This window comes from Trichogramma pretiosum, unplaced genomic scaffold (genome assembly GCF_000599845.2).
Source record: "Trichogramma pretiosum strain Unisexual culture from Peru unplaced genomic scaffold, Tpre_2.0 scaffold145, whole genome shotgun sequence".
Classification (NCBI taxonomy): Eukaryota; Metazoa; Arthropoda; class Insecta; order Hymenoptera; family Trichogrammatidae; genus Trichogramma; species Trichogramma pretiosum.
The window spans coordinates 40,465-67,841 of record NW_019640819.1 but is presented as its reverse complement, the minus strand read 5'-3'; the positions used below and the strand labels follow the sequence as shown (position 1 = coordinate 67,841).

Below are 27,377 nucleotides of genomic sequence, written 5' to 3'. Positions count from 1 at the left end.
AGATGATCAACCACTAGACCTCACAATTAAGAAAGAATTTGAAGAAAAATTCTCAGAAAAACTCGAAAAAAAATCTAAAGAAAAGGTCAAAAAATATAAAAAATACAGTCCACAAGCCCTAAAAATAGCTATTATATTAGCGTTTAGAGGTCGTTCAAAATCTCTGGTCGCCAAAGCTTACGGTGTACCCTTACGTACATTGCAGCAAAAAGTAAAAGAAAGAAGAGATGCAGTTGAAGCACTACTACTACTACAGTACGAGCCACAAAAAGACGAGAAAGGGAGGAGAACATTAATTAATTTCTCCTATTCTTCCGATGATGCTAGAGGAAAAATATAAAATTGATTTAATTAAACATCAAAAAGTTGTACATAGTAGTTTTATAATTAATCGATAACAGAAAAACATTGTAATATAATTATTTTTTTGTATTTGAATGAATTTGACACTTAATAAATTGATAATATTATTTTAAATTACTGTTTGAATGATTAATTTTTAACTGACCCTTTCACTTTTTTTTGTGTATAATTGAATAATCAACATAGCAAGACAATAAATAATTTTCATATGGTATATTACAATAAATTTTTCAAAAATATATGATGATTAGAACATTAATTTTCTACTTGTTATAAAATTATGGTATGTAATGTTCTGAGAAGGGAAATTATAACTTTTTAAAATTACTGAATACAATTATAATTAAATATGAAAATAGAATTTGAACTTGAAAAATTTTAATTTTTTATTCGATGAACATTTCAATGACTTTTAGCTCATTTAACCAATGCAAAGACTTATTTTTAAAAGTTGAACTTTGTATTTGCATTAAAAAATAATAATTTAAAAGAGTTGAAATGAAATTATTATACTTACAATGAAAGCTTATTTTAGTACAATATTATTGTAAAAAATTGGAAAACATTTAATTTTATGTGTAAGTATTGACAGAAACTAGAATTTATTAGAAAGCTATAAGTCGAATAAACCTTTTATTGATTCATTAATGCTTACAGTTACATTTAAATACTTTTTAGATTATAAAAGGAGTATATTGATTAAAATTTAAGTTTGTTTGAAATTATCAGTAATTTAATTGAAAACTATGAACGAAGGCAGATTTTTATTGGATCCATAATGAATTTCACAAGTTCAAAGTCTAATAATTGCATAGTGGATACTAAAAAAAACTGATACGATATGAGGTCAACAATTTTAAATTTTTAATTTTCTGAAACTTTTATGATGGTAAAATAAATATTAAACTATAAATTCAAGTTTATCATTGTAAAGTAAAGTTTTATTATATTTTATATATTTACAAAATATTTACTATCTATTTGTAAAAGAGTGTACATATCTAATAAGTTTATTACATTGTTAATTACGTATTTTTGGACTGCGATCAAAACTTTATAAAATCAAATTTCCTACACCTAATGTCATTTTAATTTAATTAATGCACATCAAAATTCATATGAACTTATTCAAATTTCTTCTAGACTAGTACATAGGAATACATAATCTCAATTCTACACGATTAAGTTGACAAATATTTATTTATTTATTCATGATGAATCAATTAGTTGAAAAAATAATATTCAAAAATTGCAATTATTTGTACTCTGGTGACAACTTAGACAAATTAAGATTAATTATAAAAATTTGGTAAGTTATTTTACATGCTCAAATCAGACTCATCTGTTCTATATGAAGCCTCATTTCTTCTTTTAAATCGTTTAATTTGAACATCCCTGGTATTTGTCAAATGATATTTTTCATTTGTTAAAACTCCTCTGGTTCTTTTTTCTGAATTTTCAGAGGAATGTGAAAGTGAATTACTTGGAGAAGAAACAGTTGCATTTTTTTTGTTAGGTGTTAACTCCGATGAATTATTTGATATTGGAGTTGGCGAAGTATCTATAAAGAAGCCAAAATTACTATTGTCTTCGACTCCTTCAGATGAATGGATATTAACAATATCTATCTTATTCGATTCAGCAGAAGAATCTTCTGTAAATGAATTATTTTGATAAATGTCGGAGTATTTTTTGGCAGGTGGTAAAACTAACGGAGTTCGTTTAATAGGAGTTGGTGCTGTATCTATAACAAAACCAAGATTACTGGTATCTACAATTCGATTAGTTATATCTGAATGTTGAGTGTCTTTTTTATTTGATTCTGCCAAAGAAATTTTGGTAAATGCATCACTTGGAGAAGAAGTGCCTTGATTTTTTACAGGTGGTAAAAGTAATGGAGTTTTTGAAAATGGAGTTGGCAACGTATCAATGAAAAAACCAAGATTACTTTTATCTATGATTTTAGCACTTGTATGAAGACATTCGACATCTTTTTTGTTTGAACCTGCAACCTCATTTGAAAATTGTTCTGTTCTGTTTTTGGCAGGGGGCATAACTAATGGAGTCCTTTGAATTGAAGCTGGTGGTGAATCTATGTGTCTTGTACAATTATTAACCTTGGTTTGACAAGATTTATTTTGATTGATATGACCTTGCTTAGATTGTGTTTGAACAAAATCTGGCGTTTTTTTTATGAGTTCAAAAGGATCATGAATATCAAGTTTTTCACAAAATTCAGTAGTTTGATTATTAATGGCTAAATTAGGTTTGAATGCAAATCGATTTAGAGGTTCATTAGTGCTGAATGCACTTACACTCTGTTGAAAATTCATTGGCACAGTCAAGTCAGAATTGAATTTTTTAAGAATCAACTGCTTTTCTTCTTGCGTGGGGGTGAAATTATATCTTTCTGTTTGTGATACCCCTGGCATATAGCACATGCCATTTTTTATACTTAATAAGTGATTTGTCAAGTATAATATAGTAAGCCATTCTTTATCATATGATATATTAATTGGCAAACTTGTATCATGCTTTATATCGATAAATTCAAAGTACTTTCTGCGAGGTAAACATTTGTCTAATGCTAAAAATGTTGTGGTCTTAGTTTTATCTTGATTCTTAACTGTTGCATCAAATCTACAATGCAAATGAGCTGCAAACCAATATGTTGGATGATGCTTTCTCAATATTTCCATCAATGGTGGACTACCAAGTTTATTGGTTTCAATATCTCTTTGGAAAAATGGCTTTATCCTCAACAATGCATTCAAATTGCCGTACTCTGCTATACCCGAAGGCCAGTCGTGAGAAATAAAGATGTCAAGTTTTCCTGAAAGCTGAATTAATACAACATTAGTTGAGATTTTTGCAATGATTTTAATGTTAGAATGTAACTTTCATTTACCTGTTTCAATCGAAAAACTTCTAAGTTTCTGGTGTGATACACACTCCTCACTGAACCATCGTTGTACGGAGGATATTCATGATGTCCTTTCATAAAATCGTGGCTCTTATAAATACCTGATATACCGCCAATACGTATACCAGCTATATTAATGACCGAGGCATATCCCAAGTAATAAATATTGGGAGCTACCCATCCACCGTAGGCCAATTCTTGAAGATAATTTGATGCTTCATGATTGCCACCGATGAAAATGGTCAAAACTGGAGCTAATCTCTCACCGGAGTAGTACCTGCAATGTCAAACGAAAAACAAACCAATGTCAATAACGCACAATATGAACTCAAGTTTGAAGAATGAATTTGGCTTCTCAATGAAGTGTGCATGCAGCATTCAAGTTTTAACATAACCTCAGATTGCATGAAAAATAAGTCATATATTCTTGTGTTACTCACTTGTAGAACGAGCCCTTATTCTTAAATTTGTCCGGCACAGCCATGCACTTGAGATCCTGGTCATTTCTGACGGATTGAAAATCGCCGCAGCAGATGAGCAAATCGATTTTCTTACACTCGCGTCTCTCGCAATCGAGCACCGTGTCGTAAATCTTGTCGAGCTCGCCGTGAGCACAACCCTCGATGGCGATCCTCATCCTTTGTGTTAAAAATACTTGTTTGTAACGACGAAAAAAAAAGATTTCCCTAACGCACACACGAACACGCACCGTAATTCTTGTTATTACTATGTTACACTCGATGAAAACAACACAGTGAGGCTGGCGTGCTTTGCTTGTTTTGATAAATGAAGGAGCTGCTGTATTCGGCTGCTACTGCATTAGGTGTGGCAGAGATTGTGGGTCCTCGTGCATTCAAGTCATTGGGATCCACGTGGTTTTGTGACTAACTCGAGACTTAGATGTTAACAATGTATTCCTTTCAATGCTATATGTATGCACTGGAGTACACAATAGTATATTACTGCCCTAGGCCGCGAAAAACAGAAAAGTCCCAGGGCTCGTGTAATTAGTGGCCGAGGCGAAGCCGAGGCCAATAAACACGTGCCCTGGGGCTTTCTTTTTTCGCGGCTTAGGCCTGTATACTATTTTTCATACCCCGTGGCCCGAAAATAGCTCTTCCCGTTTTGCGCAGCGGCCGGGAAGTAGTCAATTTCGGGCCGCTGGTATGAAAATTCTGTTTCAAGCAGTTAATTTTACTCAAGTATTTTTGTTGTTAGAAAAGGAAATATTTCCTGTAAACCGAAAATTACGAAAGAGAACAAATGAACTATAAAATGAACTATGAAAGAGAGAAAGAAATTATCAGAGCAATAACATTGATTAGTATAGAGTGATGCCAATACCCAGACAGCCACAAAGTTATGTATTTTGTATCCAGCCATTTCCTTTTAAAATTATAAAAAAAGAAATTAAATTTTCTCATAATGACATTAAAAACTTGAAGATTATTCGAAAAACTTACTGAAATAATTTATTTAGAGTCTTGAGAAAAATCACTCGTCACACATCCAATCAGTTTTCAACTCCTTACATTTCCATTTATTTATTTGGAAAACATGTTTGTTAAATGAAAATTAACAAAACTTATTGTTTAAGGACATGTTTGTAAATGAAAATGAGCAAAATTTATTATTTAAAGAGACACACCTGTGTTTATATGCTAATCTAGGATGAATTTTAATAATAAAAGGAACTACAGACATATTTTTCATTGTATATTTTAACATCAGAAACAAAAAATTTTAATATTAATCCTTAATTTTCATGTTTTTGCATTCATTAACATAAACACAGGTGTGTCCCCTTAATTTATTTTCCTCATTTCTGAGTTATAAATATTATTAAAAAAAAAAAAAAATTGTTCACATTAATAAAAAAAATATCGCTAAATCGGTATCGATTTTCAGCCTACTGCAATGCAAATTATGGTTGAAAATTTTACACCCTTGGGAAGTAAAGTAAAATTATTGAATTTTCGTAAATCAAACTCGTTGAAAAATGTGTGCTTTGGCCTTTGAATCATTTATACAGAATTACGAATTAGGCCGACAACATGTGTCATTTTTCATTTATTTCATTCAGTTTCCATAGGCACGCGGCTACGGTCACACCGCTGCCCGTATTAATCGCGCAAACCCCCCTTTTTTTTCGACCTCTCGGTCTTAACCCAAAATTCTCAGTCATGAAAATTTAAAAGTCTTTAATTTTGCCATCCGCGTCAAGTACCCCTCCAAAAAGAAAAAAAACTCACCTCTCGATACGTCAAAATTCCTAGTGTTATCCTTACAAGTCCTGCTGCGATAAAAAAAAAATTCCGCCATCGCGATGGTTAGTATATTCAAAAAATAATAATAATAATAATAAATAAATAAATAAAATGCAGCATCGCGAATCGGTAACGCCGATTTTTTTTTTTTTCTTCCCACCCCATGGATTCGACAGCAGCAGCAAAACTCGCAACGCCAGTGCATCTGCATCCACGTCGGCCAGGCGGGCGTGCAGATCGGCAACGCCTGCTGGGAGCTGTTCTGCCTCGAGCACGGCATACAGCCCGACGGCACGATGCCCTCGGACAAGCAGATCGGCAACAACGACTGCTACGACACCTTCTTCAACGAGACGAGCAAGGGCCACATGATACCCAGGGCGCTGATGATCGATCTCGAGCCCACGGTCATCGGTGAGTCGCAACGCTACTACTCGGTAAATCGCTGAAGAGAGAAAAAAATCGTTACCCATAATCTCGCGTGCGCCGTGTAGACGAGATCAGACGCGGCACCTACAGACAGCTGTACCATCCGGAGCAGCTGATAAACGGCAAAGAGGACGCGGCCAACAATTACGCGCGGGGCTACTACTCCGTGGGCCAGGAGCTCATCGGCACCGTGATGAATCGGCTGCGTCGCTTCACCGACCAGTGCCAGAGCCTCTTGGGCTTCTTCGTCTTTCACTCGTTCGGCGGCGGCACGGGCTCGGGCTTCGCCTCCCTCCTCATGGAAAAGCTGTCCCACGAGTACGGCAAGAAGAGCAAGCTCGAGGTGACGGTCTATCCGGCTCCCCAGGTCTCCACGGCCGTCGTCGAGCCCTACAACTCGATCCTCACGACCCACGCCACGATCAGCCACTCGGACTGCACGTTCCTGGTGGACAACGAGGCCATCTACGAGATCTGCCGGCGCAAGCTGGGCATACAGAGGCCCACCTACACGAATCTCAACAGGCTCATAAGCCAGGTCGTCTCGTCGATAACGGCCTCGCTGAGATTCGACGGCGCCCTCAACGTCGACCTCACCGAGTTCCAGACCAATCTCGTGCCCTACCCGAGGATACACTTCCCGCTGGCCTCGTACGCCCCGGTGATATCTGCGGAGAAGGCCCACCACGAGTCGGTGAGCATCAACGACATCACCAACGAGTGCTTCGAGCCCGACAATCAGATGGTCAAGTGCGACCCGAGGAAGGGCAAGTACATGGCCTGCTGTCTGCTCTACCGGGGCGACGTCGTGCCCAAGGACATCAACACGGCCATCGCCCTCATGAAGAGCAAGAGCGGAGTCAAGTTCGTCGACTGGTGCCCGACGGGCTTCAAAGTGGGCATAAATTATCAGGCGCCTACGGTGGTGCCGGGTGGCGATCTCGCCAAGGTGCAGAGGGCCGTGTCGATGCTCTGCAACACGACGGCCATCGGCGAGGCCTGGTCCAAGCTGAATCTCAAATTCGACCTCATGTTCGCCAAGAGGGCCTTCGTACATTGGTACATCGGCGAGGGTATGGAGGAGAACGAATTTTCCGAGGCCAGAGAGGATCTGGCTGCTTTGGAGAGAGATTACGAAGAGGTAGCGGCCGAGTCGCCGCTGCAAGGAGAGGAACTCGAGTTCTAGAGTAGTCGTCCCTTCGTCTTAAGACCTTGACGTTAATGTTGCAGTATTTGAGGTATTATTTTTGATTCAAACGTTTGAAGAATGATAATAATGTCAAGTTTTTATTTGCAGACGTCTTCTTCAGAGGTTGCAGATTTAGCTGTCGTCGAACGGCCAACGCCGATCTTTTATTATGCCCTGTACACATGCAGCCAACGTCATTTTGTACCAATTTATTCCTGTTATTTACTTGACTCTTTTACATGTTTTCGATGTTTTAAAATTGTTACCGTGATAAATGTGCTATTTGTATATTTTTTTATCATACTCAACCAACGTCAATGTCCAAATGATTATTATTTATTATAATTTACAAAAATATTGTACAACCGTCTTGAAAATGTACGAGTATCTTTTATTTTTATCCACCTTCTTTCTTTTTCTTTGTACCCCCGCTACTTATAGTTTGTAGTAAATAGTTTTTTTTTGCTTTTTTATAGCGATAATTACAATGGATAAATATACTCGAGTTCTCTTCAGTATACAGAAAAAAGTTTTTGCACTTCGTCTTAAAAAAAAATCACACACAAACAATTTTTTAAATACAAAAAAAAAGAGTTTTACTTTCAATTTTTTTCTTAGCAGTAATAATCATAATCATAATTGTATAAATTATATATAACATACATTATATGTGAATACTCGGAGTAAATTTTAAGCTTTACAAGTTTGGACTTGTTTTTTAGACAAACATTAAAATGTTAAAAGTAAGTTATCCAATATACAAGAAAACCCAAGGATAATCGGTAAAAAAAAGAATATGCTCGATGTATTTACCATTGTAGTAAGGCAGAAACTACGCAAGTTCATAATCAAGATAAAGTAAAAAATTGCGCAAAAATTAATTTACAATTGTGAATGTATTGGTGTATTTCCAAGTCAACAAGCACTCAATGTTCGTTCCAGGATTGATAGTTTGTCGTCATGAATAATTATATGTTTAATTATTAACCACTTCTAAACGTCGGTCCATAAAATTGAATGGCGTCTGCATTAAAAAAGATTTCAACCGTACAAAAGCAGCAGCTACGAGTACGAGGAGAGCGACACTTCACAAAAAGTAATCTGCTTGAGGCTTTTTGCTTGGTGTCCCCCTGCTCTCTTGAGGTGCTGCCTCAAATATAGTAAAATCTCTTTGCAAATGTTCACTCAATTCTAATATCGCTGCTACGTTACCACACCTGCACAATTCAAACAAATACAATCAATCAATAACCAGTTAAAAATTTTCAATCAAAAATGTAATTTGATTGAATAAAATCCTACCTGTAACAGTAGTTTGGAGCTGACCATACTGTCAGTACAGTTTCATTAAAATGCCATTTATAGCCTTCCATCACCAATTGATGTGCACGACAAATCATATCAATGTCGTTGGCAGTATTAAATTGCGATACAACATCACTGCCAAAAAGATAACCAGCTCCACGAGGTGAAACACCCCATCCTTGTGTTTCTTCTGGATCAGACCATAATAAATCACACATTGGACCATCATGTGGAACCTAAAAATTTAAGATTATGATATGTTTAATTGAGTTTAACAATGCAAAAATTAAAATATTATAAATAAAACTTTGTTTCAAGATATTAAATGAAATAGTAAATTAAAATTACCTCTTGCTTCCTGTCTATCGTTCGAATTTGATCAAGAGTTTGTATGCTTGGCGATAATCCTCCATGCACACAGAATATCCTTCCATCAATGATAGCTGATAAAGACAGATAATCAAAAATTTCTGTACAGTGACGCCATACTGTATTGCTTCCATATTTACGTAGGCATTCGTCATAAAAGCCATAAACTTGAGTAATTTGCCTCGACTCATGGTTACCTCTGATTAATGTTATTCTATCTGGGTAACGCACCTTTACACAAATTGTAATGATTAGTTTATCACAGCATCATTTAAAATATTATTTGATTGATAATGTAGAATTTTCATACTTTGAGAGCAAGCAACAGCAGGAAAGTTTCAACACTGAAAAAACCTCTATCTACAAAATCTCCCATAAACAGATAATTTGTTTCAGGTACATCCCCACCAACTTTGAACAATTCTTTGAGATCGTAAAACTGTCCATGGATATCTCCACAAACCTATAAAAACATGATTTTTAGTAATTTATTATATTTTTAGTACAATGATCATAAAATTAGTAGTCCATACCGTCACTGGTGAATCAACTCGCTGAACATTGCTTTCTTCAATAAGAATTTCTCGTGCCTTAGCGCATAATGCTTTTACTTCTGCTTCACTAATAATCTCACACTTTTTGAGTTGTTCAATCTGCCTATCCAAATCACTTGTATCAGACATTTTTCTTACCAGTAATTGTTGACAGGTTCTGAAAAAGAAATTTAAGTCATCATTTTAATTACAGTTGCTTTAGTTGATAATTCAAGTATTGTATAGAGTTGGAAAAGTTATTCGTTGTTATCGTGCTGTTTTTATTTTCATATAAGTAAAATCGATTGGGATACATTATAATTTCTGAATATTAACCACAATATAATTATTTGTTTTTATGAGCCAGCAAATGTTTTTAAATATGGCTGTGACTCCAAAACCAGCTTTTGCATTGCCCACAATCGCAGAGTACCGATTAAAAATGTCAGTGTCAGTCTAATAATATATTAAGCTTGGTTGTTCACACCTGGGTACCTACATCCATACGATGTTGTCAAAAACTCTTTTCTTGCCTTAAACTATACACTTAAGAATGATCAAACCGATTATGATCATCAACAGCATGAAACCAAAGTAATACACGGATATGCCCAGAAATACGGTAAAGATAATTAAACCAGCGAGCACAGCCAACCAGCCGCAAAATTTGCAACCAGCCCAGCTGGCCAGCCTGAAGATCTGATAAGTGTCAAACGTTAATTCTTTGCGTTCCTCCGTCATCGTACACATTATTGCATTATCAGCTTTATCGATTTTAATAAAGGTGTACGAGTCAAACGCAAGCTCTGAACGCAAACACGATGATACGAACGTTTTTAATTTGTAGCAAACGTTGCAAAAATTTCTCCTTACCAAAGAGGAAGAGAAGAGGGTACACGCACAAGTGCAGTAAACCGGACGATGGTAGTAGTGGTGGATTCGTTTTATGGTGGTGGTAGGCGGTTGGATCCTGCGGAACGGTGAAAGTTGTTGGGCAAAAAAAATAATAAAACTCTGCTAACAGCGGCGATGTGCTTCCTCTCTCTTATATATATGCGTGTGTACTCGTCAATTCCTCGAGCGCCGCATCGATGATGGCTCTCGTTATAAACACAGGTACTTGCGATATTTTGACTGTAACGATGCTCGGGATGAACCGCGAATTATCCCAATCTGGATGCTTCCGTTATCTCCTCGAGTCAATGGATTTTTTTTTTTGCTCTCCTCAGAGCACTCACAGTCACTCGATATATAATCAAAGCCGACGATAATACGACACACAAAAACCTCGAGGGGGGTTAACAACGTCGTCTATGGAGACGATGCCGTATATAATTATAAAATCTCTCGAGGGTTCACCGACTAAACGTAGATGGCCGTGTGCGCAGGCAGCAGCGCGAACGAACCCGAGCAGCCAACGGCGCACTCTATGTAGCTACGAAATTTTCGGCCTGAGTTTGGTCTATATATGCGGGTTAATTCTGCGATATGCAGCCGCGGCAACAAAACGCAGACAAAAAAACCGCAACGTCGTAAGGGAGAATGCCGAACGAGACTGTCTCGTTTACGCCGGTCAGAGAGCAGGGCCAATAATTTTTAGCCGTGTTTTTGGCGGGAACTGCTCGGTCAATTACCGAGGGCAACGGTACGTCGTGCATGACGCAATAATATTCAAATTGTGGCAATCGATGTTCCATGCGACAAGATCGATAAATGTTCGATAACGTTAATGTTTAACTTTAAAGATGAAAGAGTGAGCGAGTAATTCATATGGCTTTACGTTTGATAGGGTCAAAACTTTCTTGATGCATGGTTAACGCGCATATTTTCCGCGCACCACGCAGCATCTAACCTTTCGAAACCAGTTACAATTTTCATTCATGATTTCAGTGTCCTACACAACACAGTAGTTATCCTCAGGCTGAGTCCATAATTTTGGTATCGTCGTCGCGTGTGTTTACGTTTTTGCCCATCAAAACAATTCGAGAACGATTGACAAGCAGAGGCGGTGAATTTTGAAAGTTTACCAACATTTTCAAATTCCCTTCATCATGGACGACGAGACATTAACTAGGTAAATAATAACTACAATATATGATTATAATTTTCAGATAACCTCGAATTTCGGTACTTTTCTGGTGTCCAAAAAAAGGCGAGGTAAAGAATTAAAAAATTTTTCTTTTTATTATCCATAGAATGGCAGCAGAAGCTTTATTGAAAGAAGCTAAGGAGGCAGAGAGAAGAGCTGACGTTATGGGGCCCAGTGGATACGTCAAAAAGAAAGATAGTATAAACAAGAGGTTCTTGCATTCCACACTCAGAAATGCAATTCAATCGAATAAACACAAATCCAAAAGTTATTGTAATTATAGTAATAGAAGGCAAAATGTTAGTGATTATAAAGATAGCAAATACCAAAGAGAAGAAAGAATAAGTGAAAGGAAAGATAGTAAATATAAAACCGAATCTAATGTAAAAGAAAGAAGTGATAGAAAATACAGTACAAATGAAAATGTTGGTCGGGATAAAGATTGTCAATCTAGAAAACCAAGAGACAAACGTGATTCATGAACTTATATTGCAAAGTATTGTTGTTCTTATTTAAGTAATTAGATTAATAGAGTATATACTGTTGTTTAATGAGATTAATATACTTATTTTTGTACTGAAGAATTTTATCTTTTGATTCCTGAATAATAACTGTGATCTGTTTTTGTAAGTTTACTGTATCAATTATAATGTTTTAAAAACATTGAAAAGTTTAATAAAAAATTAATTATAACATCTAGGAAAATGATTTTTATTTATTCTAATGACAAACTTTCTGTGTACATATCATTAAAAAACAAGGTAAAACAATACTCAAAATTTAACAATTTTAAAATGGTTGATTTTCATTGAAACTTCTGTTTTATTTTTTAAAATAAATTTTCATGAAGTTGAAGGAGTTGTTAAAAAAAATTAATCATCTACAGCATAATATTAATTACATTTCAAAAACCTTATGTAACTGGGGCACCAATACCGCTACCGATCATGTTAACAACATAAAAATATATTCATACAAAATTATTTGTAATATTTTTTTGCATTGATAGGTTGCACATTTTAGGATCATGGCATTACTTAACATTCCTTAATACTAAAACTTGGCGCGATCACATATTACATTATTACAAAAAACAATTATCAATTTTATTAAGTTCGCGCATGAAACGTTTATTTTTTTCTTAAAAAAATTCATAGTCTTGTTTTTAATATAAATTTTCACTTTTTTGTACGAATAACAAAAACGATTACAGTAACATTACTGCAAGTTACTTACTAATATAAGTAATCTTTATACTCTAATTGCATTGTTCATTAATGGTAGACATCTTTTTTCACGCTCATTTATTTAAATAACAAAAGTACTGGAACTATGTAAATGGAAGCTACACAATGATTTTTTTCCTTAAATATCTCATAAATATATTGCAAAATTGTTGATGTAAAAAAAAAACAATTGATTTAAAAATAAATCTAGCGACTACCTTAATTGTACAACTAACTAATATATAAATCTATACGCTTGGGTATAAATAAAATCTAGATAACAAAAATATCAATTGTAATTTCAGTACTTTTGCTCTTCAAAAAACAAAAAAATCTCTCGTAAAAGACTATATAAATTCTCACATTGATGCAGGAGCAACAATTCAATCAGTCGGAACAATCTTGATTCCGCAACTAAAAATTTCCGCAGTATATTGCGCGAGATATGTATACCTATCCGATGTGATCATCAACTCACTGAAACGTATATTCTTGACACTTCATATAATTTACAAAATTCATTGTCGAGATACACTACGACGTTTTTTATTTTTGCATTAATGTGCTTTTACACGTTGTGGCTAAACGTTGTGTGCGTCTATGTAATTTCTAAATTTACAAACGCCCTCACATCAAGCAAATGAACTTTTGCGCTAGCATTTAAAAAGATTCTTCGATTAACAGACTCGCAATTCGATCGCATTTCTATGCAATTCTTAACTTTCATTTATTGTGCACATTCAATAAAATTCAGATGTCATTACGTGAAACCATTTACTTGATTCTGGATCTTCTCGCGTTCTGTGAACAATTCCTTCATGTCCATCAATGCTTTCTTTATTTCATCAGCAAATTTTTTGGAGCTCTGCGTGTAAAAAACATTCTCATAAGTATTCGAAACAAATGAGTATAAAAGTATCAATGGATTAACAATTTTCATACCGTTTTCGGGCAGGCAAATTTGCTTGAAATATGGAAGAAAATCATATCTTCCCCGGCAATGATGTAAGAAACACCGTAACCATCATCGGCCACGGGTCCAAATCCACCTCCAGCGGATATGCAATCAGGGTATTTTTTTAGATCTAATTTTGATGTTTGTCCATGAGGTGTTTGTGAAGTTGACAGCCTCCATGGTTCGCTGAGTACCTCCTACAAAAATATTTATATAATTAAATAATTTGATGTTATTTTATTATATGAATGAGATAAGGAAATTTTGTTTTACCTTTAAGAAAGGAGAATCCACTTCCAAATATTTAGAAACTACATACAGACAAAATAGATGTCTGTCAATTCCTTTACCGCACATGGCATCTTGGTAGCCTCTTTGATGTTGAGCTACAGCTGCCATGAAATATTTATGTCTATCTTGAACCTGATAGATATAAACTTAGTTATTAATCATTTTAAATTTTACCAAAAGAATAATTAAAATAGTAATTACTGTAGCATTTTTATTTTCCATAGCTTTGACCCAAGCTACAGATTCAATCGTGCACGGCCTGACAGTTTCAGTTCGACCCTCGCGATAAAGTCGAGTCATTGATGCTTCGTAGGTCAAACTGAATTTTCCAGCATCCCGATAATAAGCTAATTGTAGAGCCATTTGAATGTAAGCGTCTGGCGAAACCTTCGACTTCTTCATAAATCCTTTTCCATATAAATCATGGACATAGATACGAAGATCCAAGCCATTCACGAGTTCTTCAGCCACCTTAAGTAAAATTTTCAGTGAATATAAATGTTACTCTTTAAAAACAATAAACATAAATTTTGAAATTCATACCAAGTAAGCAGTTTCAATGGCTTGAAGAGCTTTGGGGCTCAAATCCCACTGCAACCTCGTTGGCATTGGAGGAGTAAATTCTGGCGTTCCCTTTGTATGTCCATCTTCTTTAAATCTAGATTAATTTAGATTTATGGATTAATAAAAGAATTATATAATTACATTTTAACATAACAAATGCAAATATGTAAAAACTGATAATGAAAAAATAAATTTCGAACTGATTTAACAATAAATCAATTTTTCAATCAATGTTATGATAAAGTTTCATGTTTTGTTAATATTTTATGTACATTTCATGTTATATTTTTTATAATGTTATGAATTATGTACGAAATTTCAATTGTATTTTACAAGTTTAGTTGATCTCGGTAAAAATTAAAACATTACCAGATATTTACACATTACTTGTAATAATTATTTGTATTAAATGAATTTAGTATAACTTGACCAAGCTTGTTAATGACCATTCATCAAAAAGCAAGTAAACATAAAAGGTGGTAAGCAAAAAAAAAAGAGAACGATTACATGCGTGGAATGAGTATATGCGAGGAGTGAAAGTAAAAAATTGGAATGTTTGTAAGTGCAATTACCCAACTTCCATATCTGTAGCAAGAACGTATTCCCAAAGAGCTCCCATTATGGGGGCATCTGCCCTGAGAATTTCATGAAAATATTTAAATTGTTTTTTGTTTTTCTTTTTTGTGAACAAACGTAAAAACGTAAACGTTCTCCATACCACAAAATTACAGATAAATTCATCACAGTTAAATATTCATGAGTTCACACGGTAACCAATTTTATCTTTTGAATAACGCCCTTCGGGGGAGCAACCCTGCACCTCTTTTTTTTTATACAAATCGTTCAATTTTAGGTTTTTCGACCGAGTTGTCATTGGTATTATTGCACAAAACTATAATAGAATATAAATTACAACAAATAAGTACAAAATTATAATAAAAATATCGAATGTATAATATACAGGTTTGTAAAAACAAGTAAAAATAAATAAAAGGCAAGGTTTTTTGTTTTAATAAAAGCAACACCTCTCTGCCCCTTTTTCTAATGTAAACAACGGGTTTCAAAGTGAATTCTTACTGTGACATTATCGAGTCTTCCACAAGAATATACTCCCAAACATGTGACATCACTGCTGCGTCGGCCCTGCTCATCACATTATATCCAGGTTAAATAAATTAGTAGGTTCACAAAAGTTATTCATGAACAATCTGAGACTGTATAGAGACTACTGCAGCATAATTCAACGATTTTGTTTTCAGAGAGATATAAATTTATGAACGTTTGCGGACCGATCACCACGCTCTACACGCGGTACTCGGCATCTATTTAAAGATTTTTTTTTTCAATCAAATATCACGATGATAAAACATTTTAAAACGGCTGAATTATCTGTAATTTTAACATCATCCCCCGCGATTTTGAATTCCTTCATACTTACCACGAGTGTTCAGCATTGAAACCAATCTGAAATCGAAATAACCATCGTTAATAAATAAACCACGATAGAATGCATGAAAAAGAAAAAAATCAAAAACTTACCCTTCCATTGCTACCGACGCAGAGGGTGAACGACTTGTCGAACCATCGATCGTGGCCCTTTCCGTGCAGCAAAATCCTGCCGTAATTGTCCAGCTTCTCCGGATGCGACTTGTCGAACTCGTACGGCACGTCGTCCAAGGCCACGACGAAGGCCGATTTCTCGATGAGATCCAGCGAGATCTTGTTGATTCCCCGCGCGAAGTGCTCCTCGCGCGATTTCGCCCAGTGCACTCGTTCGCCCCCGGTGAGCGAGGCGAGTCTCTCCTCGCCCTCGTACGGCGAGCTCGTGTCGTCCAGGATCGACTGGATCTGCAGCTCGATCTCGCAGGGCTGCAGCAGCCGATTCTTGTGATAGATCGGCAGCCTGAAGTATTTGCCCTTGTGATAGACCACGACGTGCTTGGAGTCGTTGAAGTGCACGATCCTGTCGGTCTCGATGCCTGGGATTCTGGTCGTGTTGAAGACTCGCTCGTACTGCCACGAGCAGAGGGGAACGATGCCTTGCACGAGGATCTGTATTATTGACAAAAATTAGTCGTTAGCGCCATTGCACATTGTTGTCGCACTACGGAGAGGAATGTCTCGTGTTTTTTTTCGCACATGAATAAACGATAAAAACCAGTTTGACGACTTCTTCGAAATTCCATTAAAAAAAAAAAAAAAAAAAGTCAATACGTACGGGCTCGAGATCCTGACGCTCGATCAAGCGTCTGTACTGCAGACACGAGTGGATGACGCTGGCCGCGCGGGCCGACTGCACCCTGGTCGGATGCATCAGGATCGCGTCGATCCCGTAGAAGTTGGAGTTGACCATGATGGGCGATCGGCCGCGCAGATAGACGTACTCCTCCCACCAGTCGCTCACGTAATTCGAGGACCACCAGGACTTGAGGATGAGGTAGCGCTGCAGCTTGACGCCGATGCCCTGCTGGAACTCGCGGGCGAGCTGCTCCATGCGCCGGTAGCCGTCGTCGTCGAGCAGAGGTCGCACGCTGCGCAGGTACTGCGAAACGAAAGAGGAAAAACGTATAAATCGATCGCTCGGTAAATTGATTTCATTTACATTCCAATTATCTATACGTATGCTAAATATACTCTATTGTCGCGGCGCGACACGTGTCGAACTTTCCGAGTGACTCACCCGTTGAGCGGTGTCCTCGACGCTGGGCAGCGGCAGCCTCGGCAGCGAGCCCTGAAAGCTGTACAGCATGGGCTTGTGCCAGCCGGAAAAGATCTTGACGGCCACGGCCCAGAGCTTGGTGGTGAGCGAGACCCGACTGCCCGGGCCCCTCGACTCGTACATCCAGCCCTTGTACATGAGCAGCAGCTTGAGGATGTAGCGTATGGCGTGGATCGTGACCAGCCAGAGCAGCAGTCCGACCAGGAAGCAGCCCGCCATGTGCGCCAACACGTACGACCTGCGTGCAAGCAGAGATGCGGCAATGATGTAATTTGGCAAATACAGCTGATGTGTACTACTATGTGTGTGTGTGTGTACTTACGCGAATAAATAAGGTGCGACGCTACCCACGTAGGGCACTTTGTAGCCGGCAAAGTGAATCGCCATCACCATTATGACCGTCAGCCAGAGGCTGTTGAGCGACGCCGGATACACTCCGGTCTTGATGTTGTTCTGGAAAATGAAAAACGATGGTTTTAGTAAAATTGTTGATTCGATCATTATGAAAAATATTATGCACAAACTCACGATAAATCGGAAGTAACGTTTCTTCCATGATCTGATGCCGGACTGCCAAACGAGATTCAGAACCTCCCGATCGAAATTCACGTCCCAGCCTTCGTGGGTGATGGAGAATTGAAAGGCTACGGCGGCATGGGCTTCCGCCATGGTTGCTGCTGCTGCTGCTGCTGCAGTTGCAGCTGTTCAAGTCTTTGGCTCGAAAACTGCTGCTGTCAACCTTACATTCGCTGCTGTTGCTCTCTGAAAAAATGGCAAAAAATCGGCAACTTTAGTACACGCAGATAGACGAATCCGTTTTGCTGACGGTTGGTTCTCGAGAAAAAAAAAGTGTTAAAAAGATCGGTATATTGTACAATGGCGCGCGCATGCGACACATTATCTTTGGCTTGTCTGCGCAAAAATACACACACTCGCCGATACAAACGCACACATGCACTCGTACTGCTGCTAGCCGCCGCCGTCGCGCTTATGTAATGAGCTATTACGAACGACTGTACGAAAAAAGAGTCGGTAGACGACGATCGTAGTTAATGCGCCGCGGCATTACAATGCACACACGACGACGTTTATTAAACGCTCGCCGATATCGAAAGTATACGCTGCGCGTGAGAGAGTCTGGGCCGATCGACAATGGGAAAGAAAACACTTCGCGTCCTATATTTCGAGCATTGCTCACTTTTTCGGTATCGTTAGGCCAATCGATAGAACAGAGCTAAAAAAATCGATCGATTTACGAAGCTTGGGTCTGGCTGATTATGCACTGCATACGTCGTTTATTTTTTGTTTCGCTTCGACAACGAATATCGAGTAACGATGTACAACAAATAACTCCGCGATGAGGGCCCCCCTCGCGCGTCGAGACGATTTAATCGCTATCGATTTTTTTTTTTATATCTTTGTGTCTGCATACGTGCAATATGTATTATAGACGAAAAACGTCGCAGCAGCAGCAGCAGCATGTATCTCGAATCCCGATGCATTTGACCTTACTTTATAAATTGCACATGCAGACGACGTATAATGCTGCGCGCGCGAAAAGCTGCTGCTGCTGCGACTGACTCGAGTGTCTCTCGCGCACGCATGTGCACTTGTACACTCGCTACGACGTTTATAGAAACACTTTGTAATCGTCGTTGCTCGTATCTCTAGGATTCGTTCGATGCGCTTCGCGTGACTAAAAGTCGTATTCGTATGTAGTTCAAAAATTTATGAAAGTTTTATTTGCGCTGGATTTATTGCATACTTTATGTGCATTTTCACGACACAACTATACTCGGTGCATTTGTTTAATCATATTCATTGGCGATTTAAAGAAATTGCAAGCTTTAGTTGAAGAAGAACAATCAATTTTTAAATTTTCCATTCACTCGACGATCGACTTCGCCACTTGCGACAGCGTCACTCGATCCTGGAAAACTACGTACGCAAAATTACTCGTGACTTTTTTTAAAAGAGGAGTAATACAAGCGTATCGAATCACGCTATAGTGTACGGTACACAGTTGCAGCTCCAGCCCAGCTCGGTGCACTGCAACGTAAAGTAATAATTGTCACGTGCAGTGCGCGTAACTTTATAGCATACAAACACGGCATGCACACACACACACACACACACACACACACATCTCCTCGCGCTTGTATTATATACCGAAAGAAGGAAAAAAAAACAACAAATTCAGATCGAAAAGCGACGTTCAAAATCGTTATTGTACCGATCGGTAGAGGAGAGACACGAATTTGAAATACGCGCGTTGCGCGAGAGGAGATGATCGCGTGCGCGCGCGCGCGGTCAAATTGCAAATAAAGAGCTCTCGATAAATCGTAAACAGCTGTGTTGTCTTTTATTATTATTATTATTATTATCGTCGTTCGTCATCGTCGTACTAGTACAGGCCGATATAAGCGCGATATTCGCAGCGAAAGACTTCCATGAATTCGGCGCGTTGCGTAACTCGCATCAAATGTACTATATAAATCGGATCGTCTGTACCTTGCGCATGCACAAATGCTCGCGCCTCGCGAATTTTATTTACGAAATTTTCTCTTGCATGTGTATGTACCGCGTACGCGTATAAAAAAGAGAGAGAAAAAAAATTGGAAAAACCGGTTGTTGACCGATACGACACACACACACGCACACTATATGTATGTATTTCGGAATTAAAAGCAAAACCCGTTGATTAGCTGCTTTTGAGGACTGCGTCGCTGACACTGTATACTGCTGCTGGCGCGCGAAAAAGTCGCTCGCCGCTGCTTCACGTCTGTATGTATAGCGTATACACACACACACATGGACGCAGATGAATCAGTGTATTTATAAAACTCCGACAATATTGTACACTATCAGCGTGATTCAGCATTTCTTTTTTGTATGTTGCTTAACGTTCGAGCCAGTCTCTCTCTCTCTCTCTCTCTCTCTCTCGCATACGTCCGTTTACCTACTTATGCGTACATGTGATGTGGGTACACGTTTATTATTTAAGAGAGCAGATGCACATCGTTTGCCAATTTTTTCATTTCTATCCGTTTTTATTCTCTATACGTGGAAAAAAATAAGAAATGTTCGATTGGCCGGCAATGAAATTGCCCCACCCCCCTCCCTCTTCGCCATTATCAGTCAATAATTTTTTTTTTCTTTTCGCGCATATTTAATCGTTTACTCAATCGAAAATGATATAAGACCGGTCGACCGATCGATCGGTCGTTGTGTGTGGGAGAAACTCCGTCTACGCCGCGACGAATGTAAATAGACTTATCTGGAATGCATAGAGGAACCGCGTATAAACGCGCTTAAAAATGGAAAAAAGGAAAAGAAGTAAAAAAAAAAAGTCAAAGGCCCAGACTGCATTTCAAATAACACGATTGTTATTCACGACGACGAAAGACAATTTAAAACCTCGGGAATTCGGTCGAATTTTTGAATTTCAATGCTATATCGAGATTTTTTAGTTTTTTTGGGGTTTCCCCGGTTCCGTCTTGTTCGCTCGCTCGCGATTTATGTATATAGTGCGGGAATCCGTCAAAATAATTCCATCTACGTTCAAGTTTCGTCATGATTTTATAAAAAAAAAAAAAAAAAACATTTTGCGTAATTCGTAGAATGCACAATTTGCTTCTATACAGGCTAAAAGGAAAAATTTCACCTCTTTGTAATGACTAACATACATTCTAGTTTGAACAGTTGAAAAATTTAACAATTTATCAAACGTATCTCCAATCGGCGTTCAAATTAACTGGACTGGAAGAAGGCCCCAAGGTTATTGATGATATTATTATTTTAGCTGCGCGCAGCAAGCAAAATCTCTCTTGCGAGAGCGATAATGCGTGCTCATCTTCCAGATAACGATCTAGATCTCTCGCGATAAAAAGTACACAAAAACAATTGTATAATTCAATATATTTCAATTGTTCGACGCAAGTATGCCTATACAACACTCGAAGTGTTGTTTTCCTTGTTTTCTATGTGCAATGTATATCGACTTGTATAGAGAAAAAAAAGAACTTAATGATTTACACGAGCTCTTTTTTTTTAAATGCACAACAACAATAAAAGTATAAATACGCCGTAAAGACATTATTCATCGCGATACTAAATCCACAAAGCGATAGCGGAGATAGTTAAGGCAATCGTTTTGTTCATTGCTCATACTTCTTTTTCGCATTGGTCAAGCGTACAACAAAAACGAATATTGTGTTAAGAAAAGAAAACTGCTAATGAGATTACTACACACGCGGGGAGAGAAGGTCGATTTGGTATAAAAATTATCCGCACTTCTGTCTGCGCGCAAAAGAAAAGCGTTAAATTTATTCAAAATACAATCTCGATGAAAGTCATCGAACCCACATCGGTTCTGTAAATATGTGCAAAAAAAGAGTGATTAAAATTATTATTTTTTTTCGAAAATTACACAGTAATATCATTTACCGAATAACAAAGTTGGTAAACAAGAGAAAGTTTTTCGAGCACCTATGGACTTGTAATGCCTAACGCGTGCATAATAATTACTTTTCAAGCTGTATTTCCGTTCCGTTCGAAGAATACGAGCTGCGAGCGGCGCATTTTCTTCAATTAAAATATTCAATGTTGTACACTCGGAGCTCGCGACGACGACGCGTCCGCGGGGCTCTATGTGCCGCGACGTCGCTGTGAAGGTCAAAGTTCTTAGTCGAGCGCTTCATTCGTCCTCTCCTCGCCACGCCGCAAGTGAACAATGACTCCGTCCGCGTTGCTCAAGAACTTTTTTTATTTAAATGATAAACATCAGAGCTAATAGGCAATGATACCGATTGAAAATCGATATATCGTGGAAAATCCATGGTTAAATAGATAACTTTTATTTTTAAATTAAATTTTTCGTCAATTCCTCGAAAAGCGAGAGACACATTCGCGCGCAAAAAAAAAAAATCGGCGGTGCGGTGCAGGGGTCAAGCCGATACGCGCGCGCGCGGGGATTACAAAGATAAAATATTCTCGTAATGACGCAGCGAGCGCGGCGTATAGCCTCGGTGGTTTCGTTTAGTGCCGTTGCTGCAAAAAAGTCTGTATTATACTCGAATTATTTGCCGATAAGCCGCAACGAATCGTATATGTGTATAGGTACTCGAGACTCGTTCAGACATAACAAATCGCAATGACTGTTTGAAAAATTATCATCGTTGATTCTCTCGCGCGCATATTATATACGGGGCACAAATATACACCGATACATCTATCGGCGATTTGTTTGCTCGCTTAACGATGTATCGTTTGCACTGTCGCGCGCGCGCACTTATCTCGCGGGGGGGAGCGGAGAAAACAATGCGTGAATACGTATTATCGATTAGAATGTAAATGGACTCGAAAAAAGAGCGATATAATAATGAGTGGCAGAAAAAAATCGATTTATATTGTCAAATAAAAAGTTCAAGTAGGTAGCAAATTGTATTGCACGCCCATATTCGCGCAGGCACGACGAGGCTTGACTTTATCGACGAAGCAAATAACAATTCGCATAAACGTATGTAGACTCGTTTTACAGACGCGCCTTATGGACACTATTATCGTTTGAAAACATATAAGTCTGGAGTTCATTAAAAAATGCTTGCGTAATTACTGAAAAATAGAAAAACGCTAATCTAAGTAGGAAACGTTTTGGTCGAAATTGCTTCAATTATTATCTAGTATAGCGCGTAAACAGGCGCGTCGATGGATGAAAATAAAATGATGTATTTTACCTAAAATATGGAATGCGCCTCGGCCAAATTGCAACGGGCACAAAAGTTTTGATTTTTCACTTATTTACACGCACACAGAGAGAAAACCCGATCATCGGACACGAATTGAAAAACGCGCATGATCACGCAGAAATTCTACATCGAGCGAGTCATTACATATTTTTTTGTTTTATTGATTAGATTCAACAACGATAATTTTTATAAATTATATGAAAATTCGAGAGCTTCAAAATTCGGCACGTCGCGATCGTGCAGTCGACGCCGAATCTCGCCACAGACTGCGCGAACGACGGCATAATATTAAATAAATATACTTTGTGTGCGTAGCCGTGTGTGTTATATATAAAAGAGACGCGGCGAGACGACGACGACGACGACGACGCGAAATTCCCTACCACGTGTACCTATCTCTCGTCGCTGCTACTCGAGTTTTTGCAGAACCGGCACAAACACACACAGATACGGGATATTATCGACAAGCCTCTTCGCCGCGAGCGCGACTACGTTGTGTATGTTGTGTAGCGTGCGTTTGTGTATGTGTGGAATATCGCGATCGCGATTGGCTACTATCGAGGGTGTGAGCAACGTCGTGCCTCTCCGCTCTCTCTCTTTCTCTTTCTTTCTCATTAAGATACTCGTGTGTGCAAAATGTATATACATCGAGTTATGGAGCAACAACCAGAATGTCTCTCGATTATACATGCATACGCAATCGAGTAGTAAGGATTCTGTTTTTGGATATTTCGTCGAGGTCAACAGCAGCAGCAGCAGCGACTCTTACTCGCGAAATACACACAGACACGGCCATTCGAATGAGAGAAAGATAGAGCTGTCGCTGTGTTTACGGAGTTATTCGACATACTTCGAGATTAAGAGACACAGACGCAAAAATTGTCACTTTCGTTTTCTCGAATTCGTGACGACGCATATATCCTACGAATGACCTGTTCACACATATATCTTTCTTAGAATGTTTATATATCTTTCATTGAATATATCTTCCATTAGAATGTGTATACTTTTTTTGTCATCGATCATTTAACCGTTCATCCCGAAACGTCAAACGAAACGAGTCAATGTGGTGCTGCTCTTGACACATATTTAAAACCTATATCTCGATACACGAGCAGCTGCAGCAGACACTATTGAACCAGTTCACGATAATCATTGACAGATTTCTTTATTTTCTCGGAGTCTATATAGCAGTGAACGTATATCACGAGGTTAAAGAGGCAGATCGATACGATACACCACCGAGTGCGTGTACCACATACATACATAAAACTAGATCTTTTTTTTTTCCAATCCTAAAACGGAGTTCTCGCGCGCTCGCGCTATTGAGAATTGCAAATTGCTGTACAACTGCGCATGCAGCTCTCATGCAGATTGCTGTATTGGCGCGAGAAGAAAAGAAAGCGCAAATTTGTGCATATACGTAGCATCCGAGAAAATCTGCAGCGTGCAAAACTTTGTATAGTGCAGCAGCGGAGAGCTGCATCCCACACTCTCGCCTCGAGCATAAATCCGTTATGTTGTCTCTCTCTCTCTCTTTCTTTTCCTCGATGACGATCGCGATGATGATGATGATTGTTACTTTCACTGCGGCATTGACAACAATACGACGTATATACGGCGGCATGGCTGTATCGTAGCGATTTTTTGCCGATTTTTTAATAAAAAAAGTACAGTGCCAGTCTTATGTGGGACATCGCGATCGTAAATACATAACCTTAAAAAAAATCTTTTAATTAACGCATCTATTCGCGAATTTTTTTTATGCATCGATCAATGATAAAAGTAAACAAAAGCTATACTCTGCACCGCGAGATTCATTGCCTCTGTAAAGCACAATCGGGATTACGTGGTGCTGCGTGCGTGACGTCTCTTGGCTGTCTTAAAAAAAAAACAAGAAAAAAAACTCGTTGATGAGTATTACGCATCGATGATGGACAAATGGCTTATTATTATACCTCTGCACTGTACTGCGCGCGGAGCGAATGACCTTCCGGCGTCTGTTTAAGCTTCGCGTACGTATATGTGTGCAATAAGCCGCAGGTGTATTACACCCATCTATATACACAGGTATTATACTACCTATCATCCGTTTCGCGTATCTACTTGTTGATTATTACAACTTGACCCGCTAATGCGTTCGATGCCCGATTTCGATTGTTCGGCTTTAAATTTCTAATACAGTTATGTTCAAGTGCATTTGTGATAAATCTACCGCGCGATTAACACTCGTCATCCCTGCTGCTGCTGCTGCACAGTCATCGTAATCACCTACTTTTCCGATTATTACCCACAGAAAAAAATGCCCGAAAATCCGCAACGCAACGATGAAATGAAATATAATCGATCGTCATTTTTTTCTTTGCACACACGTTTTACTTATAAATAAACTGAGCGATTTATAACATCGCATTCCCAGTATATAGTCGGTAGCGTGCGCCACTCGCTTATGCACTCGTGTCTGTGTGTGCAAGTGCGCGTTTTTCCTTTTCGGAGTTCACCGTCAAAACTAGGGCGCGTTCGTTCACTCGCTTGCGCTCGCACAGTTTGCGCTGTACATATAGCTATATCTATCTGTCTCTTTCTCTCTCTCTCTCCCGCGATACGATGCCATGTCTGTATCTGTGTGTAAGTATGTACGTGTATATGTATTTATAAGCGAGTCGAGCAACTTTTAGCAATGGTCCGTCCGTGTGTGCGTATCCTACATATGGAGATATGCGCTTGTGTGTGTGTGTGTGCGAGTAAGTATAAGCGCACGATGATGAAGCGCGATTGATATTGTTGTTTGCCATCATCGACGAGACGCGCCGCAGCGCACGAGGACGACGACGACAGATAGATAGTGTGTGTGTGTGTGTGAAGTCTCGCGAGAGCTGCTTACATATCAATAAACGAATAAATATCTTTCCAACTTTATTGCGAATCTATCAGCTTCTGCTTCTTTTTTTTGCAGCTATTTTGCATACGCACTCCTTGATATCTCATATACGTATACGCGTGACTGTGCATTTACTTATATTATTAATGAAAAAAAAAGAAACGTATAAGTAAGTGAACTCTTAAATATTCAGTAACGCACGTGACCAGATTGAATTAAAATGTATGAATTCCTTACGAACGTTAGAGAAGGTAAACAAGGATTATACTAATGAGTAAAAAATTCATGCGATTCTCGGTGTATTTTTTTATCACACACACAAGCACACAGAGTAAAATCTCTCCTCTCTCGTACTCGAGCATGCACTGCACATTCGCTGCACGCGCGGATGGATGATGATGCTGACGATGATGATGATGATGCTTTTAGCACATCTAAACGTGTGCACTCTTGTATGTATGTAGGTAAAACGAATTGCTCTTCTCTCGCGAGGCTTCCTGTTCCGCGTGTGGCTCGTGCCTAGGTATGTGCCTTCGCGCGGGTGTGCTGTACATAAACGAACGTGTCCTTGCGAGCGGGGGAGTATTATTATAAGTACGTTAAATACCACCAGCTGCTCGTGCGGTCGCGGTTACATCTCCTCGTCGTCACAGTTCACTCGCTATTATTATACGTACTTGCATTCTGCACTGATGAATACACAAAAAATTTTCGCGCACGCAATTATCAAACGGACGCTTCTACCATCCAAGTAGTTTACCATTCACTTGTTTCACTTATATACTCCATCGTTCCAACGAGAATCAATTTTTGCTCTCTTTTCAATCCTACTCGCACACTTATGATTATTGCGAATATCAGAGATTATATTTACATTTGGCCGAGGTGAGAGGCTGGCTGCTTATATGCTTGGCTTTTGCTGCTGATGCTGCTGCTGCTGCTGCCTGCTACTATACGCGAGAATATAGGAGTGCTGCTGCGCTGCTGCGAGTGCTCCTTGGCCGCTGCTGCTACGCTGCTTGCTGCTGCCGAGCGACTATCTGTACGATGTGTAGCAACAATATGCGAATTCGCGCGCTCTCGACGCACACGTATTCGATATTATATGCGTATACTCCGGACTACTACTACTGCTACTACTACTACGATACACAGATACTCGGCACGTGTACCAACAACAACACGATATGCGAGATTTCACTCACCGCCGTCGCACATTTATCTATTTTTTATTAATGCAAATAAATATAAATAAATACAATGACGATATGTACACACGAGCTCCGATTCCGAAACTTCTGACTCCACGCTACACAACGAGAGTCGAGAATTGTGCGCGCGAACGTCGATTCCTATATATATTTTATATTCTATACTGCACCTAATGACGTGCGTTTGGCAAAATTCGTAGACGTGCAGTTTTATAGCTTATTTAGCAGCTCTCGTGCGTACGGACTCGATCGAGCCTACGTACCGACTGCCCCCCATGCACAGCACAAGAGTACAATATAACTACGCGGCGGCGAC

The 27,377-nt window shown here is 38.6% G+C and overlaps 5 protein-coding genes across 9 annotated transcripts; 2 read left to right on the top strand and 3 right to left on the bottom strand.

Annotated features, from left to right (window-relative positions):
• Window positions 1–1,569: 1,569 nt before the first annotated feature.
• On the bottom strand, window positions 1,570–4,187 carry LOC106656978 (lariat debranching enzyme-like). Its single transcript, XM_014378205.2, has 3 exons — window positions 3,727–4,187; window positions 3,272–3,563; window positions 1,570–3,203 (listed from the first exon to the last, which is right to left on the bottom strand). Exons 1-3 carry the CDS (start codon window positions 3,921–3,923, stop codon window positions 1,683–1,685), a joined length of 2,010 nt encoding a protein of 669 aa, XP_014233691.1. The 5' UTR covers window positions 3,924–4,187; the 3' UTR covers window positions 1,570–1,682.
• A 1,412-nt stretch (window positions 4,188–5,599) lies between these two features.
• On the top strand, window positions 5,600–7,168 carry LOC106657104 (tubulin alpha chain-like). The gene is made up of 3 exons (XM_014378413.1): window positions 5,600–5,615; window positions 5,730–5,967; window positions 6,048–7,168. The coding sequence occupies exons 1-3, from the start codon at window positions 5,613–5,615 to the stop codon at window positions 7,166–7,168; spliced, it is 1,362 nt and encodes a 453-aa protein (XP_014233899.1). The 5' UTR covers window positions 5,600–5,612.
• Window positions 7,169–7,759: 591 nt separating this feature from the next.
• On the bottom strand, window positions 7,760–10,730 carry LOC106656906 (serine/threonine-protein phosphatase 4 catalytic subunit). The gene is made up of 6 exons (XM_014378080.2): window positions 10,252–10,730; window positions 9,379–9,556; window positions 9,156–9,308; window positions 8,825–9,076; window positions 8,474–8,712; window positions 7,760–8,388 (listed from the first exon to the last, which is right to left on the bottom strand). The coding sequence occupies exons 2-6, from the start codon at window positions 9,526–9,528 to the stop codon at window positions 8,259–8,261; spliced, it is 924 nt and encodes a 307-aa protein (XP_014233566.1). The 5' UTR covers window positions 9,529–9,556; window positions 10,252–10,730; the 3' UTR covers window positions 7,760–8,258.
• Window positions 10,731–10,937: 207 nt separating this feature from the next.
• Window positions 10,938–12,286, top strand: LOC106657165 (protein POLR1D-like). The gene is made up of 3 exons (XM_014378526.2): window positions 10,938–11,023; window positions 11,269–11,452; window positions 11,574–12,286. The coding sequence occupies exons 2-3, from the start codon at window positions 11,430–11,432 to the stop codon at window positions 11,947–11,949; spliced, it is 399 nt and encodes a 132-aa protein (XP_014234012.1). The 5' UTR covers window positions 10,938–11,023; window positions 11,269–11,429; the 3' UTR covers window positions 11,950–12,286.
• Window positions 12,287–12,294: 8 nt separating this feature from the next.
• On the bottom strand, window positions 12,295–27,377 carry LOC106657164 (carnitine O-palmitoyltransferase 1, liver isoform). 5 transcript variants are annotated; one of them, XM_014378523.2, is made up of 13 exons: window positions 26,725–27,377; window positions 17,751–17,984; window positions 17,545–17,675; window positions 17,184–17,460; window positions 16,722–17,045; window positions 16,043–16,555; window positions 15,942–15,967; window positions 15,581–15,646; window positions 14,483–14,597; window positions 14,141–14,410; window positions 13,922–14,071; window positions 13,636–13,845; window positions 12,295–13,558 (listed from the first exon to the last, which is right to left on the bottom strand). In XM_014378523.2, exons 2-13 carry the CDS (start codon window positions 17,889–17,891, stop codon window positions 13,454–13,456), a joined length of 2,328 nt encoding a protein of 775 aa, XP_014234009.1. In that variant the 5' UTR covers window positions 17,892–17,984; window positions 26,725–27,377; the 3' UTR covers window positions 12,295–13,453. The 5 variants fall into 5 exon arrangements, with proteins under 5 accessions (XP_014234009.1, XP_014234011.1, XP_023318384.1 ...); XM_014378525.2 differs by lacking the exon at window positions 15,581–15,646 and adding an exon at window positions 15,076–15,138 and having other exon boundaries at window positions 26,725–27,376; XM_023462616.1 differs by lacking the exon at window positions 26,725–27,377 and adding an exon at window positions 26,611–26,627.

Coding starts and splice junctions, on each gene's coding strand:
- LOC106656978 (XM_014378205.2), bottom strand. CDS start 3,923: ATGAGGATCGCCATCGAGGGTTGTGCTCACGGCGAGCTCGACAAGATT. Junction 3,564..3,726: donor AATAAGGGCTCGTTCTACAA/GTGAGTAACACA, acceptor TTGACATTGCAG/GTACTACTCCGGTGAGAGAT. Junction 3,204..3,271: donor AAGTTTTTCGATTGAAACAG/GTAAATGAAAGT, acceptor GTATTAATTCAG/CTTTCAGGAAAACTTGACAT.
- LOC106657104 (XM_014378413.1), top strand. Junction 5,968..6,047: donor TCTCGAGCCCACGGTCATCG/GTGAGTCGCAAC, acceptor TGCGCCGTGTAG/ACGAGATCAGACGCGGCACC.
- LOC106656906 (XM_014378080.2), bottom strand. CDS start 9,528: ATGTCTGATACAAGTGATTTGGATAGGCAGATTGAACAACTCAAAAAG. Junction 8,713..8,824: donor CGATAGACAGGAAGCAAGAG/GTAATTTTAATT, acceptor TTAAATTTTTAG/GTTCCACATGATGGTCCAAT. Junction 8,389..8,473: donor GCTCCAAACTACTGTTACAG/GTAGGATTTTAT, acceptor TGAATTGTGCAG/GTGTGGTAACGTAGCAGCGA.
- LOC106657165 (XM_014378526.2), top strand. CDS start 11,430: ATGGACGACGAGACATTAACTAG. Junction 11,453..11,573: donor GACGACGAGACATTAACTAG/GTAAATAATAAC, acceptor TATTATCCATAG/AATGGCAGCAGAAGCTTTAT.
- LOC106657164 (XM_014378523.2), bottom strand. CDS start 17,891: ATGGCGGAAGCCCATGCCGCCGTAGCCTTTCAATTCTCCATCACCCAC. Junction 17,676..17,750: donor AACGTTACTTCCGATTTATC/GTGAGTTTGTGC, acceptor TTCATTTTCCAG/AACAACATCAAGACCGGAGT. Junction 14,598..15,580: donor GAAGACTCGATAATGTCACA/GTAAGAATTCAC, acceptor AAATTAATCTAG/ATTTAAAGAAGATGGACATA.